The sequence below is a fragment of the Bombus vancouverensis genome, chromosome 15 (assembly GCF_051014615.1).
Source record: "Bombus vancouverensis nearcticus chromosome 15, iyBomVanc1_principal, whole genome shotgun sequence".
Classification (NCBI taxonomy): Eukaryota; Metazoa; Arthropoda; class Insecta; order Hymenoptera; family Apidae; genus Bombus; species Bombus vancouverensis.
This window is the reverse complement of record NC_134925.1, coordinates 11,610,757-11,629,381: the sequence shown is the minus strand read 5'-3', so window position 1 is coordinate 11,629,381 and position 18,625 is coordinate 11,610,757. Positions and strand designations below refer to the sequence as shown.

General features: G+C 34.3%; 4 protein-coding genes across 5 annotated transcripts in view; 1 reads left to right on the top strand and 3 right to left on the bottom strand.

Moving 5' to 3' along the window:
- Window positions 1-1,349: 1,349 nt before the first annotated feature.
- On the bottom strand, window positions 1,350-2,654 carry ND-23 (NADH dehydrogenase (ubiquinone) 23 kDa subunit). Its single transcript, XM_033341319.2, has 4 exons — window positions 2,498-2,654; window positions 2,090-2,333; window positions 1,820-2,012; window positions 1,350-1,533 (listed from the first exon to the last, which is right to left on the bottom strand). Exons 1-4 carry the CDS (start codon window positions 2,523-2,525, stop codon window positions 1,402-1,404), a joined length of 597 nt encoding a protein of 198 aa, XP_033197210.1. The 5' UTR covers window positions 2,526-2,654; the 3' UTR covers window positions 1,350-1,401.
- A 423-nt stretch (window positions 2,655-3,077) lies between these two features.
- Window positions 3,078-4,809, top strand: LOC117160515 (pyridoxal phosphate homeostasis protein). 2 transcript variants are annotated; one of them, XM_033341311.2, is made up of 4 exons: window positions 3,078-3,465; window positions 3,607-3,967; window positions 4,245-4,486; window positions 4,567-4,809. In XM_033341311.2, the coding sequence occupies exons 1-4, from the start codon at window positions 3,394-3,396 to the stop codon at window positions 4,666-4,668; spliced, it is 777 nt and encodes a 258-aa protein (XP_033197202.1). In that variant the 5' UTR covers window positions 3,078-3,393; the 3' UTR covers window positions 4,669-4,809. The 2 variants fall into 2 exon arrangements, with proteins under 2 accessions (XP_033197202.1, XP_033197204.1); XM_033341313.2 differs by having other exon boundaries at window positions 3,096-3,465; window positions 4,563-4,809.
- On the bottom strand, window positions 4,644-13,294 carry LOC117160508 (uncharacterized). Its single transcript, XM_033341279.2, has 11 exons — window positions 13,136-13,294; window positions 11,315-11,463; window positions 11,094-11,152; window positions 10,516-10,657; window positions 10,065-10,229; window positions 9,755-9,895; window positions 6,392-6,541; window positions 5,744-5,802; window positions 5,523-5,664; window positions 5,232-5,396; window positions 4,644-5,165 (listed from the first exon to the last, which is right to left on the bottom strand). The coding sequence occupies exons 2-11, from the start codon at window positions 11,453-11,455 to the stop codon at window positions 5,022-5,024; spliced, it is 1,308 nt and encodes a 435-aa protein (XP_033197170.1). The 5' UTR covers window positions 11,456-11,463; window positions 13,136-13,294; the 3' UTR covers window positions 4,644-5,021.
- Window positions 13,295-13,530: 236 nt separating this feature from the next.
- LOC117160516 (glutathione S-transferase 1-1-like) overlaps window positions 13,531-18,625 on the bottom strand; it is a 157,410-nt gene continuing 152,315 nt past the window's right edge. The window contains exon 6 of the transcript XR_013060170.1: window positions 13,531-18,389. The gene's annotated coding sequence lies outside the window, so the exon portion shown is untranslated. The remainder of the gene's footprint in view (window positions 18,390-18,625) is intronic.

Below are 18,625 nucleotides of genomic sequence, written 5' to 3'. Positions count from 1 at the left end.
GAATCCGATGATCTCGTGTCCTTAGACACACCCCAGTATAGTTTTCCTCTGTGGAATCATCGGGACGGGACGCGCATTCTTCGACGCGCTCCCGTCGACTAAAGAGTAACGTTTTTACGCTCAGCAATTATCGTTTACGAGTCAGACTTAGATTCAGCGAGAACGCCTATCTGTCATCCCGTTGACCGCGGATTCGTTATTGAACCTGAGATCACTGTCACTAGTGTCGCGAACGTCTCACCGCCGTGATAGATTGTCAAACCTGTGTTATTCATACCTGTGTCAATAAATCGTATCTTCGTTACACCGCAATGATGGCTACCTTCAATGAAGACTCCTCAAACACCGACAACCCTATCCCCCCCTGCTTCTCCGACATCAGAAGTGGGATCCGCACGGATTCAAGAGATGCAAGGGCGGATCAACGCCATGGAAGAGCTAATTCGGACACTGACGCAAAGGCCGAGTACGGAGACGATGAGTGTAGCGCTACCCCGTTTCAACCCCGGGAACGCGGGCACCAGCCCAGCTTCGTGGTGCGCGGCTGTTAGTGCGGTTATGGACAAAGTGTCCCTACGAGACTACGAGTTATATATTGCTATAAGTCGTGCTTTAGAGGGTACCGCGGCAGAGTGGCTTACGCATGTCCCGGTCAACGGTCTTACTTGGACAAAGTTTAGGGAACTTTTTCTTGCTCGCTACGGAGGCACGGAGACGGCAACCTCGGCGCTAATCAGGGTGCTCGACGAATCACCACTGGAGGACGAAACCGCTGGGACTTTCGGAAATCGCCTCCACTCCCTTCTGTCGGCGAAGTGGGGAGGTCTATCCGATGTCGAGCTGATCAACGCCGTTATCCTTCTGCGACTGATCTGGTACGACCAGCGTTTCGAAAGAATAGCATTCGGGGACGATATTCGGACCCTCGAGCAATTCCAGAGGGAAATGAGAATTTTCTCTCACGCGAAGAAGAGGCCAGTACCTTCGCCAAATAATCCATCGGCGGAGCCTGAAGCAAAGCGACGCCACTCGTCGGCCCGCCTCCCGAGATGCCTTCACTGTGGCAAACCAGGACATAAGCTCGCGGATTCGTTATTGAACCTGAGATCACTGTCACTAGTGTCGCGAACGTCTCACCACCGTGATAGATTGTCAAACCTGTGTTATTCATACCTGTGTCAATAAATCGTATCTTCATTACACCGCAACGATGGCTACCTTCAATGAAGACTCCTCAAACACCGACAACCCTATCCCCCCTGCTTCTCTGATATATATATATCCGATATATATATATACATATATAGCGAGCATTTTATTGATAAAATAGCTCACACATAATAGACATCTTCTATTATTACTACTAATTATTACTATATTTCATTAAATTTTACAATTTATTTAGCGATACAAATGATCCGCATAAATATTACTAGCAATTTCTGATTCCCACCTGTCTCCGTTACTCAGCAACTTTTCTTTGTTGTACAATAACTCTTCATGTGTTTCTGTTGAAAATTCAAAGTTTGGACCCTAAAAATAATTCATATGGTAAATATAAATCTTATGTAATAGGTATTACCGTATATCTACATAGAATTGTTTACATTTTATGATAGATATTGACACTTAGAAATTAATATATTACTCTTACTATGTCTATTTATTCTCTTTGCATTAGATTTGGATTATATTAAATTGATACTGAAATTTAAATTACACTAAGTAATGGTAAGGCTGGATTATTTGAATTTAGACAAAATAGCTCTATTTGAATTTAAACAAGCACTAATATATATGCTTATGTATTAATCGTTACCTCCACGATTGCATCCACTGGACAAGCTTCTTGACAGAATCCACAATATATACATTTTGTCATGTCTATGTCATATCTTGTTGTACGGCGGGATCCATCTGCTCTTTCCTCTGCTTCAATAGTGATTGCTTGTGCTGGACAAATTGCTTCACATAATTTGCATGCAATACATCTTTCTTCACCTGAAGGATATCTATTAGAATAAATTTATTACATTTTCTTCAGTACAAATTTTATGTACTCTTGATATAAAAAGCTTTATACCAATACCTTCTTAATGCATGTTCACCTCTGAATCTTGGACTTAAGGGACCCTTTTCAAAAGGATAGTTTATTGTTGCAGGTTCACTAAAGAAGTTAGAAAGTGTAATTCCAATACCACGTATGATTTCTAGAAACATTGATCTGTTTGTTACATTATCAACAAACTTTGACTTCTCCGGGGAAATAAAATAATATTTAGTTCGTACAGGTACATTTAAGATTTTCGTGGAAGTTTGAAATAATTTTAAACCTGTAAAAAGCATACTTTCATAAAATCAAATGTGTAATTAAGACAAAATAATAATTTTATAGGTTATATGATATTTGTATATTACATTTAATAGACACGATTTAATTGATTCTTTAATCAATTAAATCGTATTAGGAAACAGAAAATAGTTTTGTTAAATTTACCTGGTTGTATAGTTTTCAAGAATGTCATGTTGAAATTTCAATAATTGCTTTCACTTCGTGCAATCACTCTTCTCACGATATACTATATATATATATATGATATATACTATACAGATACAATCTGGTTCTAGCTATGCGCGAACTAAGAATAATTTTCTTCGCATTGAAAATTGAACTTCATGTATTCGTATAAAACTATAGTATACATATACACATATGTATGTATATACTATAGTTAGTGCACGGTCGTATAAATATAATAAGTAACTTTATAATAGACAATGGGTATAACTATACCTATTTACATCAGCTTATATAAATCTAATATACAAACTTTTCCCACATATCAGCGGCATCTAGGTTACGTAATAACGTTCACTAAAATCTGGTCTATTAATTTTCAGTATTAAAAACAATTAATTAAAATATTTCTATTGTTCCTTAGAGGAAGAAGTGAACAATACATTTCATTTATTGATAAATTTATGTAGAATTTATAGGTTTGCCTTAATTGTCAAATATATTGTGTTCCATTTTAGAATATAAATAGAAACAAAGGGAAAAGTCATATCGTTATATTACTTTTATTAATTGTTTTTTAAATTTTCTTGCTGTCATAACATATAATTACCGCTGCAGTTTAACCTGTAACGTTGAATATGGATTATAACACTGATTATGGTTTCTTATAATGCTATACACAGTAATTTAATAACAAATTTGTTTTATCTTAGTCGGAACAGTTCTTTTAAATAAAATGTGTAATACATATTTATTATATGTATTAAAAACCATAGATAAAGTATTATTTAAGTATTATATAATAGTATAATATCATCTTAATTTATTCGTAGTGATAAAAAATGTTATAAAAAAAAGATTAAAAAGTAGTCAAAATGGCCGAATTGGTAACGAATTTAAAAGTAGTGCAAGATAAAATTATTGCTGCTTCTGCTAGAAGGCTACCCGTATGTTATAAATATTATATAAATTTATATAATGATAATTATTTTGGAATTATGTAAATAGATTAAATAAAAATATAAACATAAAACACTAGAGGCATGTTTTAATAGTAATAATTTGTATATTTAACCTCCTTTTCACAGGAATACAAGTATTTTGAGCCACGTTTAGTAGCTGTGAGTAAATTGAAATCAGTTGAATTAATTGTGGATGCGTATAAAGCTGGTCAAAGACATTTTGGAGAAAATTATGTCAATGAATTAGTTGAAAAAGGAAATCACTCAAGTATTTTAGAAACATGTACAGATATACGTTGGCATTTTATTGGCCATCTTCAACGTAATAAAATAAACAAATTATTAACTACTCCAAATTTGTATATTATTGAAACAATAGATAATGAAAAACTTGCATCAGCATTAAATACGTCTTGGTCTAAAATTAGAGTACATGAAAATTTGAAATTAAAAGTAATGGTACAGGTGAATACTAGCAACGAACAAGGTATTACATATTGTAATTCTAGTAATTGGTTACGATTATTGTGTATATTTCTATATGAAAATATTATGAACAAAAATATTGCATGTTTTATTATATTCAATCTTCCTAACATAATATTTATACGACCTTAAAAATATGAAATTCATGCAAAATTTTTGTTTCATCTTCAAATAAGAAAGTTCAAATAAATGTAAACTATGTCTTGGCTTCTAGTTATTAGGATTATTCTGATTTTATAATTTAGTAAGTTAAATATATTATAAATTTACATTTTCAGAAAAGAGTGGTTGCGAAATCACAGATGTTTGTACTCTTGTTCAGCATATTATTGATAACTGTACAAGTTTAGAATTTGTAGGTCTTATGACAATAGGCACGTTTGGACATGATCTCGCTAAAGGACCAAATCCTGATTTTTTGTGTCTGAAAGAATGTAGAGAAAAAGTTTCAAAAGAATTGGGTATTGACTTAAATAAGATAGAGTTATCAATGGGAATGTCAAATGATTATGAACATGCGGTAATTTTATTAGAAATTGTTATACTTTCTTAAAAATGTCAGACACGTATTAAAATATGATATTATCTTTATGCAGGTAGAGTTGGGAAGTACTAATATTAGAGTTGGTACTGCTATATTTGGGGAAAGAGCGAAAAAGGATACCTAATGAAATACATATTTTTTGTATAATATTTGTATAAATATATTGTATAATATCGTTATAAATATAATTTATGATGTGTAGGTTGGTCGGTCTCTACAGTAATATACTACTGTTGTAGGAAACATTTTGGAAAAATTTTAATAATTTCAAGTAATAAAGTTAGATAAAATACTTCTCATATATGTATCGATAGATAGATAAAATATGTATAAAGAGTTGGACGATATCGTAAAGTTCTTAAATGATTATTTCTCTCCTTAAATGGATAAATACAGAGTGATCATAAAGTCTCAATGTATTTCTAAGGAAGGCTTACTTTATTACTTTCTACTTTCTACAATTTTACTAAATTTAACAAATAACATGCCAATATATCAATAGTGGCATAGATTACTCCTTTTTTGCATTATCGGCCAATTTTTTCATTATTTCTAATCCTTCACCATTGGCTTTACGATAACCTGGCGCGGATGATTTTATTCTCTCCATCCATTTAGCAACATTCACGTATTTCTCCACCTCGAAACCGAAAACCTACGATCAGTAACCATCATTTAAATCTCCAATTAACGTTCCCTTTTTCTCATGATGTATGTATACCTCCGATGTTGATACAGTGGCTGCCAATGCGAGATCGGCGATGGTCAAATTGCGTCCAGCGACGTAATCTTGCCCATTTAGAAATTTATCGAGGACATCAAACGCGCCTTCGAGTACCTTGTAATATTCTGGATTGTAATTTGCCCCTCTAAACACAACTGGATACTGTAACAAGTTCGTTCGGTTTCAGGATATAATCATTTATTTTATATTCTCACCTTACTTCTCCTATTTCAAAAAGGAAGAAAACACAAGAAAGATATAAAAGTGGTTTAATTTTGAATAACTTACATAATAATTTTTCATGCCCCTATACAAGGTACCAATATCAAAATGTAATCGATGATTGACCAATGCTCGACCAGCCGGTGTTTGCGGATTTAGACGAATGTTTTTACCATATTGATCAACTAAATATGACATGATGGCTCGACTGCAATCGTTTATTGAAAGAGATTAAAGGATGATAAGAAACGAAAATGATACACATTGCGTATTAATTAATTACAAACCTTTCAGATAGTTTGTAATCGCCGTCTACAAGAAACGGGACAGTTTTCTGTGGATTCAGCTATAATAGGAATATAATCGCCATATGTTATTTTACGCATTACTGTAAAATTTCATTTTAACACATACTGTGTAGGTATCGAATAAAACGAATAGCGAAATATCGAAGAACGAAATAAAACAGAATAAACGCAGTCCTCTAATTAATTACTTTCAGTTAACTGTTGCGAATGCTGTATAATCGAGGAAGCGTATAATGTTTCGTTGACCGTACATTATTAATTTGATAGGTCCGTGTAATATAGTGTATTGATAATAATAATATTTCAATTGACATTATTACGTAAATGACTCTTGATATTTATTTAAGATTTTTAACCTTTTGCGGTTTTATGTTGACCACATTCGACATGCTATCACAATCGATTGCCAATTGAATGTATAAAACGTATTTCTTTATGTTATGGATTAACTTCATGGAAATATACCAATATAGATATGTTATTTGCTCCGAAAATATGAAAATTTATCTAAATTATGAACAGTACATTTCCGAGGGTGAACTAGAAGAGACGAAATGTTACAATAATATGCAATATAGTAAACTTCGTAAAGAATAGATAACACAAGACATATTTAAGCACGCTGACCTGTTCAAATTCTGGCTTTAGATGTTCGCCTTCAAATAAATTGATTTCTATTAAATTTAAAGTAATACCAATGGCCTCGGCAGTCAAGAGAACCGCTCTGCAGGGTGAACTCATTGGCGTGTAATACAGATCCACTGACATGATTGCTTGTTAACTAAAAGAATATATTTCAACATCAGTTACAATGTAATTAAAATTCACGATGGTAGCACGCAGTATGACTGAAAGTATAATATAATTCCTCGCAAAGGATAGATAGAAATCATTAACAATAATTAACTGGTTGAACATTTTAAACACACGTGTAGCTTGCGACTTGCCGCTCAATGCAATTAAACATTTGCCGCGTATCACATGCTAGCGAAGTATCGTTTCAACGTTATCGAAAAAATATTTCGTTGCAACTTTAAAACTTTCGAGACCGTCAGTGAAAAGTATTGAAATATTCCATTACACGCCCCTTTTTTTCAGCGGCGCCGGTTTCGTTCACAACGATTTTCGATAGAATCAATATCGCTAACTAAATCAATATACACACATACGAAAGTTACAGAACTATCCTGTGTACCTTACTTCGCATTTAATACGTCCTATGGCACATTCTTTTCGTCATTGTTGAACAATGCCAAGAGTTATTGTGAGATTTTCCAATGTTTGCACCATGAATATTCGGTTTTAGTTGAAGTCCAATAAAGATCGAGAATTTGCATCGAAAAAAGGTATAAAAGAGAAACAAAACAGAAAAGAGCGATAAAAAATTGGAAAGAGGAAAGAATTCGTTTGCTCTTACGACGAATGGAACGAGCGATGGCGAGATTGCCGAACTGAAATTCGATGGGAACCGTTTCCAAAGCGCAGCACGCGCGGAAGCGCGCGGCAAGTAAGGGTTTCATCTCTTGGCCGATTGAAGCGTATTGCCACAGTTTTGTTTTCAATCGATGTAATCGATACAGAACTATTTTTCATACGACGAACCTATATATACGTGATCTGGAACTACATGTGTAGTAAAGTACTGCTACGTGCGTGCGCCATTAACAAGCAATCGATACACGCGAAACAGTTCAAGCGTACGTACAAACAACGTAAAGAAGGCGACTCATTGAACTGTCTAACAACGAGAATTGGGCATATGTATACGATAAATTCAAAATCATACTTCTTACTTGTCGAGAGTTTCTTAATTTAGAAATAAATCTAACAAATAAACAAATTTTAATTTATCAATAAATCTTGGTGCCCTTTATAATCGGTATACGAAGCAGTGAACACGATCACGAACATGCAAAGAAATAATTGCTACCTTTTCGTAATAGTAATAATTTTACAACTGGCGTGTGGTATCAAATTCCTTTTTAATAATTATTATCACTGTCTTGAGAAATATTAGTGCGATCGTTCCTTGTGAACGGTAGGAAAGGTATGAATATGCTTTATCTTATTCGTACAGGTGAATTGATTGTGAGTAGAGCTTGTGCGCTGACTCATTCGATGTACATATACATATAATAATATATGTATGTACATGTATGTAATGGCTGTAGAAAGTATCTACACACTAAAAGTATTCGTTAAAGAGACAGAAGTGTATAGAATATGTTTAATACGTAAAATTATATAAAATATCGGAAATACGGAAAGTAAAGTACTCGTTATAATCTTTAATAAGCAAAACGAGTCTCTATTTAAGTTCTATTTCTTTACTTGTGTTCGTAAAAATATAAATTTGTATAAAAATCCCTGGTTCAGTTAAAATTAATGCGGATTCAACGACCGCGTAATACATATTTAAATAAATTGTTTTAACTTAGAAGCAATCACAAATGATCACACTTTTATGTAAATATCATTTCCTTCTAAAACTATTAAAAGTATTTATTCTTGTTTAATGATATTTTTATTTTATTCATTAAGGGATGTTTTACGATAGGACTCAAAGTTTCCTCGTGGAAACGGAAAGATCTTTCCCGTTTGGTTATAGCAAAAAGAAAAGCAACTATCGATGAAAGTGTTTTACCGATCATTGCAGTGTAATTAAAACGTACGTGAAACCGAGGTCGAGGATAATTAGCAAATGAACATCGAATCAAAAGGATGGTCATTGCTGAAGTAAATTGGTCGCACTGCGAACAGCAAGTGGCTACTATAATTACAGGGTTCATTAATACGTATTTGATGCTGATTCCACTATTTACTGTATCGTGCGTGGTAATGGTAATTTTACCTTAAATGGGTTCGAAACAGTTCTTTTTCACCGTATGTGAACGTCAAGCTGACGACTATTACAACGTGTTTTTAGTTCTCAAAATTTGCGATATATTTTTTATTTCATTCTTCATGTAGAATTATTTCTTTCGTTCGTTTCTATATTAAAACGTTGCCGTAGGAGACAGTCAAATTAGACAGAATTAGATACGTAACAATGTTGTTGGTTACCTCAATTCGTACGAAAACTAACATGAAACTATGTAAAATTCAGTATACACATATGGCGATATGAATATGCAATGTATTAATATTTTTGGAACTTAATGTTTGCCAATTTTTAGAATTTCAGGAGAAAAATAGGTTCGATAGTGTATACGCGTCGATGTGCTGCTATAACGACTCCGCAATAGCATTTACGAGCATTCTGAGCCGGATCTACACTTGACGAACAACGCGGACAAGCATGAACGAACATGAACGAACAAACGTGGCCAGTATTGCGAGCATGAACGAGTGTGAACGAGCATTAACGAATTCGATTTCTCGCTTGTAAATACGCTGAAGGAAAATATTCATGTGTGAAATAATATTCGTTAAAACGATCGAATATTGGCTGGTGCTTATTCACTGGTAAAGTTTCCATTTGTAACACGTTGACTGCTGATGATGCCATGCTGGTGTCATTGGTTGATTGCTTTCGACGATGAACGAGTAACGTCACGTACAAATTGTTTTCGAATGGTGTCGAGAAAATGAACGAGTTCTAAGAAAAATTTCAGTCGTAACGAAAGGCTGCGTGACTTCGGCCCAACATTCTTATTTACGTTTACGTTAATTACCGATCTGACAATTAAATTAGTTGGGTGGACGATGATCTCGTGTGAAGCGCTTCTGAAAATTGAGCAAAGTTGGAGTTGACGGAACTGATAATGTCGAGACATTTTTTGACGGTATTAATAATAATAAATACAACCTTTGCAAAATATAAAACAATAACAGTACATATAAGGCAATTATATATGTATCATTTAGACTCTATAATTATACGTAAGCAGAATTCCTCTCTGTAAAAGGGAACGATAAAAAATTTATTCATATAGAATTCACATAAAAGAAATCATGGTTTCGAATATTGTTATTGTGTTTCGCTTTTCACTTTTTCGTCATGTTATGCACCAAATCCTTGAATGCCTTTACGCCTGCGTTGTTGTACTCCTCGTATTTTGGAGCTTCCGACTTGATCTTTGCATACCATTTGGTCACATTTTTATATTTGCTGAGATTGTAGTCCATGGCCTGTTGTTAAAATGATGTAACGAATAAATGTGACTTTATATAAAAGAGTTCTCTAAAACTCTTTTTTATGACTTTTTTTCTAAGTCTCTTGATAGTGGCGTTACTGTCATATTATTATCAATGTAACATAACATATATTTTGATAAGATAATATTTTCAAGGAAATTACCTCTATCGTGGACACGGTGGCCACAATGGACAGGTCAGCAAGAGTCATGTTCTCTCCTGCCACGTAGTCTTGTCCTTCGAGGAATGTATTAAGGAAAGACATGGCTGTGCCAATAGCTTCGTATTTCGCTTGATCTTTAGGGGCTTTGGCGAAGATTATAGGATACTAATGAAAAATGTTAAGATCGCTAATTAATTATTCGCTTCATACGCGTTCTAAAATAAAAGATTAAATAGCGGTTTTAAACGATTCGACGAGAAAATCATGTATATATCACCTAAATTGTCTACTTTTATAAGAATAAAAAAAATTATTTACGAATACCACGCATAATGAAATATGTAAGAATCTATTAAGTTAGTTTTTTATTTAAAAAAATCTAGCAACATCATGTAACATAGAAATTCCTTTCAATGCGCTATAAGAAGTCACTAAATGGCTTTAAACTTACGTAATAGTCTGCGAAAGATTTATACAGAGTGCAGGCGTCGAAATACAACCTTTGGTCAACGACCGCGCGTTTCTTCGGATCCTTTGGATATAAGGAGTCATTCTTACCATATTGATTCACCAGGTATGTCATAATAGCCCGACTGAAAGAAAAAGAATGTACATAACGTCTATACGTTTTTATTCCTGATCTTGTTAATTATTCTAATTGCTCGCTCGTATTAGATTACTGGAATACTCTATACATGAAAACTGTAACACAGACTTGTAAGACAGAAAGTGCAAATCTACCGAAAGGAAAGACACAATCGCAACAGAATTACAAAATAGCGTTAGAGCGATAATAGGATTCTATTTCTTGGAACGAAATATTAGTTAATGATCAATTTATTAAATTCCTGCCAGTCTGTTATCTGAATAATTTTCGCCTGATCATACGCACTGTAATCGTATGGGTATTTAGGTGCAGGTATACTTATATAATAGCATACAAACGGTAGATCATCGTATTGAGAAAAAAGAACGAGATTCTTTGAAATTAAAGAAGTATTCATAATATAATATATCAATCAATTTCACCTTTCCCACAAGTAGAAACCATTATCATCGATTGTAGGTATCGTGTGCTGTGGGTTCATCTGTACATAAGGAGACATCAAATATATTACCAAAAATATTACAAGTAAATATAAATGTAATAAAATATTCGAGTATTCGATACAAGATATTAATTTCTTGCTTTAATAGAATTCTATACAAGTGTAATAGAGTTATGTTTAGCTTATATCAATTACACGTACCTTCAAATATTCTGGTTTTAAGTTATCTCCGTTCATTAAAGCAACTTCCTTAAAATTCATTTCGATACCAAGCGCGGCAGCCGCCAATGCAGCGGCACGGCACGGAGCGCTTCCAGGAAGTTGATAAAAATCAATTGGCATTTTGATTTCTGTAACGGTATGTAATGCGTCATTTAAGAAACTCGCTGACTTCGATTCGGACTGACGTGTAGAATTAAAAATAGAAATAAAATTTAGACCGATTATTACTTAAACAATTATAAAATTATATTATAATATTAAAACTAGAAATAAATTTATTTACTTTTTGCGAAATGATTATGCGTTAATTTAAATAAGGAAATATGTGATCGTTTCGACTATTCAACAGACGTGCGACAGAAGAAAAGTTTTAACGATACGATTTATAGATACATTGAATATAGATATAATATACAGTGAACGCGAATCATACGAAAAAACGTTTCAGAAAAATATTGCTCGATATCGTGGAGGATATAGTACACTCTCGTGTACTTGACCTTACGATAACCTTGACATCTCTCTATGGTGCACATCGGATAACGCTAATGCCGGCGACACATCGGATTTTAAAGTTCGTATCTCGATAACGGATCGCGCGAACGATACGGGTTTATGGTATTTTGAAAACGTTTGCTACAAACGTCAGCTACAAGAATACGTAATAAAATTGTAATGCCACTCTCAAGGTTATCGCAAGATTAAAGACACAAGAGCATGGTATGTCCCCCTCAACGCTGTGCAATCTTTTTCTGAAATATTTTTTTGTATCATCGTGTTTTTTTCGAGATATTTCAGCGGTTCGAGATAAATTGGACATGCTGTATATCGTACATAGATGGAAAGTTACGTGTATCCACGTATTTGTGCACATAACAATGGCATGACTCAGTATTGAGATCGTAACGATTAAGAGGGGAAAAGAGTACAGTGCGGAGATAGAAGGAAGTTCCCCGAAGGAATGCCGATTAGTTGTTTTTCGCACAACTCGATACAATCTCAAAGTTAAACACCGTATTGGCCGAAAATGATGGAGGCCACTGAGATTAATAATTCCTTTGCCTCTGTACCGTCCCACGAAGTTTCTTTCTATCTCAGTGTTACGCATGATACTTATTTAGGTCAGCGGAAATACTAAATAACTTTCCATCATGCAATAGCCGGTTCATCGCGTCTTCAATGAACTCCTTACTGCTATACACTAGTTAATATAAAAAAGCCTAGTAACTATATCACTTTATATTTATTCGATACAGTCGCAAGTAATTTTTATATCGATGTTTATTCAAATGTGCCAGTATTTTCTAAAGAATCTATATCTTTATATAAGTACAAAGTTACGTTTGCTATATATATAATATATATAAATTAGTGTACAGAAATATATTAATATAGCGTGAAAAATGTAATGTAATACATTGGTTTAACTTATTAATACGTTACGTTTAAAAACATTGGATCTATTAACTTAAAAACAGCCAAGCATATATGGCATGCCTGTTGCGCCAAACAAGTTGCGTTATGGATCAACTTTTTATCGTTACAAGATTAAATATTTTCTCTGTATTATTCGTTCACAGTTTTAAAGGACTACAGGCACACTTGAAGTAAACACTCCTTGTCTGGTTATCTCCACCATGCACCAAATCGATAATCGTGTAGCAAAATGACATATCGAACTTCACTCTCAAGCAATAGCTGTACAACAATGGGATTCTACTTTATTCGGCAAAAACACAATTGACAATTAAGATCAACGTTAAATCAAAAACTGAAAGCACTGTCCATGAAACTTCGTACCGGTTATAGTCGGATCTTCGGACGACGAAAACAAGGATGATATGTGGCAGATAAACGAAGACGAGTAAAGTAAATTCAAATACGAGTTTCCCAATGGTATACTACCAGATAACTGCGAGCTATCTAAAGGAGTTAGCTCTCCAGTCTCTTTATAAATGCCAGCGTATCTACCATATGTCCTCCTTTTCAAGTAGCGAATAAGAGAGCGCTGCGCAGGCTCAACCGGTTTCAACTTGTTACGAGTATGGAGGTATCACCTCCTTTGCTTCTCCTCTTCGATATTTGTCGTACTTTCAGATCGTTAGATTTCGTTAGAATTTAGTATGTACCGGACAGACCGAAATAAACGATACACTGTTAGAAGCTGTTCGAAGTATTTAAGAAAATTTATTTAGAAAGCGTTTGAAGAAGTTGGGCGATTATAAAATAGATAAAAATATTCTCATCTCATCGTGACAAAATAATAATAATCCTGAAACTAGCATATTGAATAGAATGTGTTGCCAAGAATTAATTATCAAGAATTAAATTATCAAGAAAAATATGTAACTTTTATCCATAAACTTTTATGATTAATATGATATTGATTTATTATTAAAAGTTTTTTGATATTGCACGAATTGTTACATTTGCTTACAGAATACATTTTCGTTTTCATTTTAAGGATAAACAGGGATATAAAATGTAATGTCATTTTACTTGGTGATGTAACTATTGTTTCATTTGCTCTTATTCATACACCGGATGACTTTGAAATAATCTAGTATTTCTCTGCCTAATGCAACGATGCAATCCCATGTAACGTAAAGGATTATTTTACGAATCAAATCCTTCTTCCGTAATAAACTTAGCTTTTTAAAATTCTATCATGCTGTTCGGCTTTATTTTGCGAAACATAATGAGAAATATTCCTCAGGAGTATTTCAAATGTATTTCAAATAAATTAAACTGGTCGCTCGAGGTGAAAGTACTTCTGTTCAGCCTTGAATGCAAACTCGAAGGTTTCAAAAATAAAGAAATAACTAAACCTAAAGTAAACCGATTATATTAGGTTGTCCTAAAAATGTCTTTCGCTATCTGCAAATCTGCTTTATCTGGCTGCTTTATCTGGCTACGTCGACACAAACGTGAAACCTAATCTATAAAATGTCGTCGATCGTCTTTTGGCTATCGTAGGGCACGTTTCGTTTTCATTAAAACAAAAAATGTTGTGCATCTATTATTTTCTTCTAAAACGAAAGCAACTTTTAGGACAACCTAATAGATGTTCAGAGAAAAAGACAAATTTTTAATACATAACATTTTCAAGTATTTGAATTCGATACTACAAAATATACGTAAATATAGAGATATAAATAGAAATATATTATATAAATACAACATAATATACCGTTAATGAATTTCATTTTACAAGCCTTTATAACGAGGAATCTAAAATCCTGTATTATTATGTCGTAACATTCTATACAGCAAAATACTTTGCTCTATAATATTCTCAAACGTTAGAAGTGTTTTTCTAACGATAAAGTTGATACATATAGGTGTTACGTAGGTACATGTTATCAGGTTTTGCAGGGTAATTATTACGATTAAATATAGATTAGTTAGCTCGTGTCATGTCATTGACAACGATATTTAATGTAACAAACAAGAATATAATCGTAGACTTGCAAATGGTTTGTTTAAAAATAGACAGGAAATTACAGTCGTGTTACATAAAATTAACGCTATGTACATTTTGTCGTTGCTGACAATGAATTCGCTCTAACGAATCCTCTAATATATTTTATATATAATATTTAATATTTAAGTGTCATTAAATATCTTGCGCGTGTAAATAAATATTTCATTCGTTTCAGTACGTAATGGGTTCCGCGAAGCTCGCAGACGATTGGAGTACATTCTCAATGCGACAAATTGATTGCTTCGTTTTTGAGAAAATAGTTCGATACACAATACAATGGCAGAGCGTGGTCACGGGCTAGGAGAATCGATCACGAGCTTGTAAACTGGTTGACCCACTTTTCCTTCGTTACCTACCTGATTCTCGCGATGCATGCATCGTGGAAATACCGAGATCCAAGAAGACCGCAAATCCTTCGATTTAACGTCGCCGCGCACGTCCACGCCACCGGAAATGTAGCTCTAATCATTTGTGGTTACGGCCATACCGGGAATGCGGAACGCTCTTTTGGAAGACGCGGATTAATTACGAATAGCGCGGCAGAATTGAATTCATCCACGTAGATCGAGCCGTACGGAAAATTTCCTCCGAAAGATTCGTAAGCTTCGCGTGCAATTTCAAGCCTGTTTCAAACAATATCACCACGATAAATTGAATATGCTGTATTCGATATTGAACGATCGACCGAAATTGACCGATTGAATTATCAAATTTTTAGTTAACAATTCGCATATAAACGGCCGACTGTACAACGTTGTTAGTGATTTTTCACGTTGAAACAATATTGAAAGCAATTAAAAAACGCGGATACTTTCAGATATTTAGAAGTAAAAATAATTTATCGCGATCGTTGACTTTGCTTTATTTATACAGCAAAAGTGATTTTACTATCTACAATTTCCGCAAGTTAATTTGCTTGTATAAATATATTTGATCAAACGCTTTCCTGTTTCATACGAGATGCATAAAAATGTTTCAATTTGCTTCTGAATATTCCGTGTTGTTGAAAATATTTAATAGAAATTTGTAATTACGACGTTCAATTGTATCGTAGCGTCACTGCTTTTCCATTGTAGTACGGTCCTCGGTTAATAGGTTTCCAGAATGAAATCTGTTCCGCTTTTGAAAAAGTGAGTGATGCCGGTATATGGTATTTGACATTGAAATTATTTAGTGGTTTTGGTATTTTTTTTTTTCATCGAACCAGTAAAAGCTACCACGAATTTAAGTATATTGCACTATCTGGTTTAATTATTGGGAGGATGAATCGACTATTATCTGATGATTCGCGGTATTACAACATCGAATATCCTTTTAGAATTGAAAATTAATTTTATTTTAGGTATTGTCATTTAATAAACTATGCTATTTAATAAACGAAAGTTTTCTTTGTCAATTAACGTTAATTCTTTCACAGTTATTATTTCATTATTCGCTTGTTACGTAACAGTATGATTAAATTAAATACGAAGGCAGGCTTTAACGTTGTCAAGGAAATAATGAAAATTCGATTTTTCACTTAATAGAGTGAAATTAAGTTGAGCAACTATGCATTTGTAATTTCTTAAATATTTGCTTCCCTTTCGAAAGCAAGAATGAATCGTTATTAAAATACTTTGCAAACTTTTCCTATATAACACGACTATGTTAGGTGCGGCAATATTTTCGCATTAAATAACACCGTATGAACGAAATATCGAGCAAATTGTTATTCGTCGTAAATAAAACGAATCGAAGAGAATAAAATTTTGCAGAATAAAGCTTCCTTTCGAAGAAAATTGTGTATATTTATACGTTATATAAACATTCGATTATTTTTCTATAATTTTTAATTCGCCGTGCAGTATCTCTATGCTAATGTATACGCCATACGATATATTATACTTATACGATCCTTGTGTAGCGTCCTAAACCATCGACGAAAAGCATACGAGAAAGAAATGTCCGCCCGTTGCGAGAAACTTTGCCAATCGATCTATCGATCGAATTAAAAATCTGAAATAACAATAACGGCGAATCAAAAAGCGCGGAGAAAGCCGTATCTGAAGAGAGCAGAACTGCGTTGGGAGGCGGTTCATTTTCTGTGCGGCGCGCGGCGCGAGTTTCTTCCGAGGCGTTCTCAATTTCGCCGGTAAAAACATTATCTTCCCTTCAATGATTCCTCGAGGGCGATCCGCGCGGCCGCATTCGCGAAATGGACCGTGAGTTAATTAAATTCAGGAACAGGAGAATGCCGTGGACCGTCGAACAGGAATTCCGGGAACGGAAGCGCAACGGGTTTTTCAGCCGGCATACTCGGTCCGGGATTCCGCAGTTTCTGCCGCATCATGGTTGTATCGTCCAGCAAAATTATTGTCCGTGTTGCGTAATTCTTGGCACGTAGTCTCACGCACGACCGGCGAACGCATGCCTCTGTGAAAAACATCGCGTACGGAAGTCGAACGAGGACGAAACAATCAGTGGATGGGGAAAAAAAGAGAGATGAAAAAATAGACGACGATAGAACCTCTCTTTGATTTTCAAGGGATTCGGATAATTTGGTTTTTATCTTTTCCGATTGATTTATCCACGTTCCCTCTATTCGCTTAATTCTGCAAAAATTAGTACATTATGTCACGGAAATTCTGGAAAATATTTGAACATATTATCCGTCGGTCAATATTTCCCGAAAAGAAAGAAGAGGAAAGAAGTGCATTCTCACTGTTAGCGTTACTTCTAAGCGCTGGTGACTAAACCATCAATCGACAAATCATTCGCGAGCTTCAAGGTTGATGTATGTAAATATTGGATAAAAAACACAAAGTCATTGCAATTATTCGACATTACTCAACAGTAAATGAAAATAGGCTTGTTGTACGGGTGATTTTCTCTTATCGTATCACTGCTGTATACGTTTAATTTGTTGTTTATATATTTGATATACGTATTTGTACGAGTGATTTCAAAGGAAAAGAATTTCTAAGTTTCTCTAAAATGAATATTCAGCTTATTCGGTAAACTTTACTCGCGAATTCAGTTCGGTTGCAATCAGTAGCGTAGATGTACGTTTCATAGGACGAGTGATCCTTCACTACGAGTCGATTAAATTTCGCGTCGAGTGTCTACCTAATCGAACCGTGTGTTTCACCGAAAACAATATTTGGACGTGATCGATAAACGGATTCTACTACGAAACGAAAGCCGTTGAAATGAACCGAAACTCTCTAGCTGCCGTGCTGGAAACTTCAGTCGGTTGATTTGCGACAAATAATCGGAATAGATATAAAGGTATTGGGAGAAGTACCAGAACACGCAAGGCAAATTTAACTATGTACTTTTCAACAGCACATCGCTATAATTACAAACTATCTAACCGAGTCAGTCGTCGCGAGGAGTGTCTTTATAAACGACGCGCGAATATCGTGTTGTCATCGAAAGATCGATACCACAAACGTCAGTAGAAATGTTTATCTAATTGCAGAAGACGAGTCTCGATTCCACGTGGATTTCCGGATTGTCGAAGACGAATCGTAGTTCCAACTCCACGTGCTAATCATAGAATCTGATAGAGTATAGTTTGCTGAAATCAGGCTGCAGACAAGTAGATAAATAAATTTCGGAAAGGTTATGACAAGCACGCGAATAATATGTTACGAGATAATCGATAACTGATGGATGTTGCGCGTTAAAGATGATATAAGGCAACCAGGTGAAACGTTCGCTACGTTGTACGATATAGATATCATGAAATTGTAGCGTTTGATTTATCGGTAATATATCTTAATTATCGTTATTGTACGTATTTATAGTAATTGATAGATATAAAA

Bases quoted from the DNA above. Each gene is read 5' to 3' on its own strand.
- LOC117160515 (XM_033341311.2), top strand. From the start codon at position 3,394: ATGGCCGAATTGGTAACGAATTTAAAAGTAGTGCAAGATAAAATTATT. The intron at 3,466-3,606 runs GTATGTTATAAA...TCCTTTTCACAG, and splicing joins CTTCTGCTAGAAGGCTACCC to GAATACAAGTATTTTGAGCC. The intron at 4,487-4,566 runs GTAATTTTATTA...TTATGCAGGTAG, and splicing joins CAAATGATTATGAACATGCG to AGTTGGGAAGTACTAATATT.
- LOC117160508 (XM_033341279.2), bottom strand. From the start codon at position 11,455: ATGCCAATTGATTTTTATCAACTTCCTGGAAGCGCTCCGTGCCGTGCC. The intron at 10,658-11,093 runs GTGAAATTGATT...TTTTTCTTTCAG, and splicing joins GGTTTCTACTTGTGGGAAAG to TCGGGCTATTATGACATACC. The intron at 10,230-10,515 runs GTAAGTTTAAAG...ATTTTTCATTAG, and splicing joins AATCTTTCGCAGACTATTAC to TATCCTATAATCTTCGCCAA.
- ND-23 (XM_033341319.2), bottom strand. From the start codon at position 2,525: ATGACATTCTTGAAAACTATACAACCAG. The intron at 2,013-2,089 runs GTATTGGTATAA...TTATTCTAATAG, and splicing joins GGTGAACATGCATTAAGAAG to ATATCCTTCAGGTGAAGAAA. The intron at 1,534-1,819 runs GTAACGATTAAT...AATTATTTTTAG, and splicing joins CAGTGGATGCAATCGTGGAG to GGTCCAAACTTTGAATTTTC.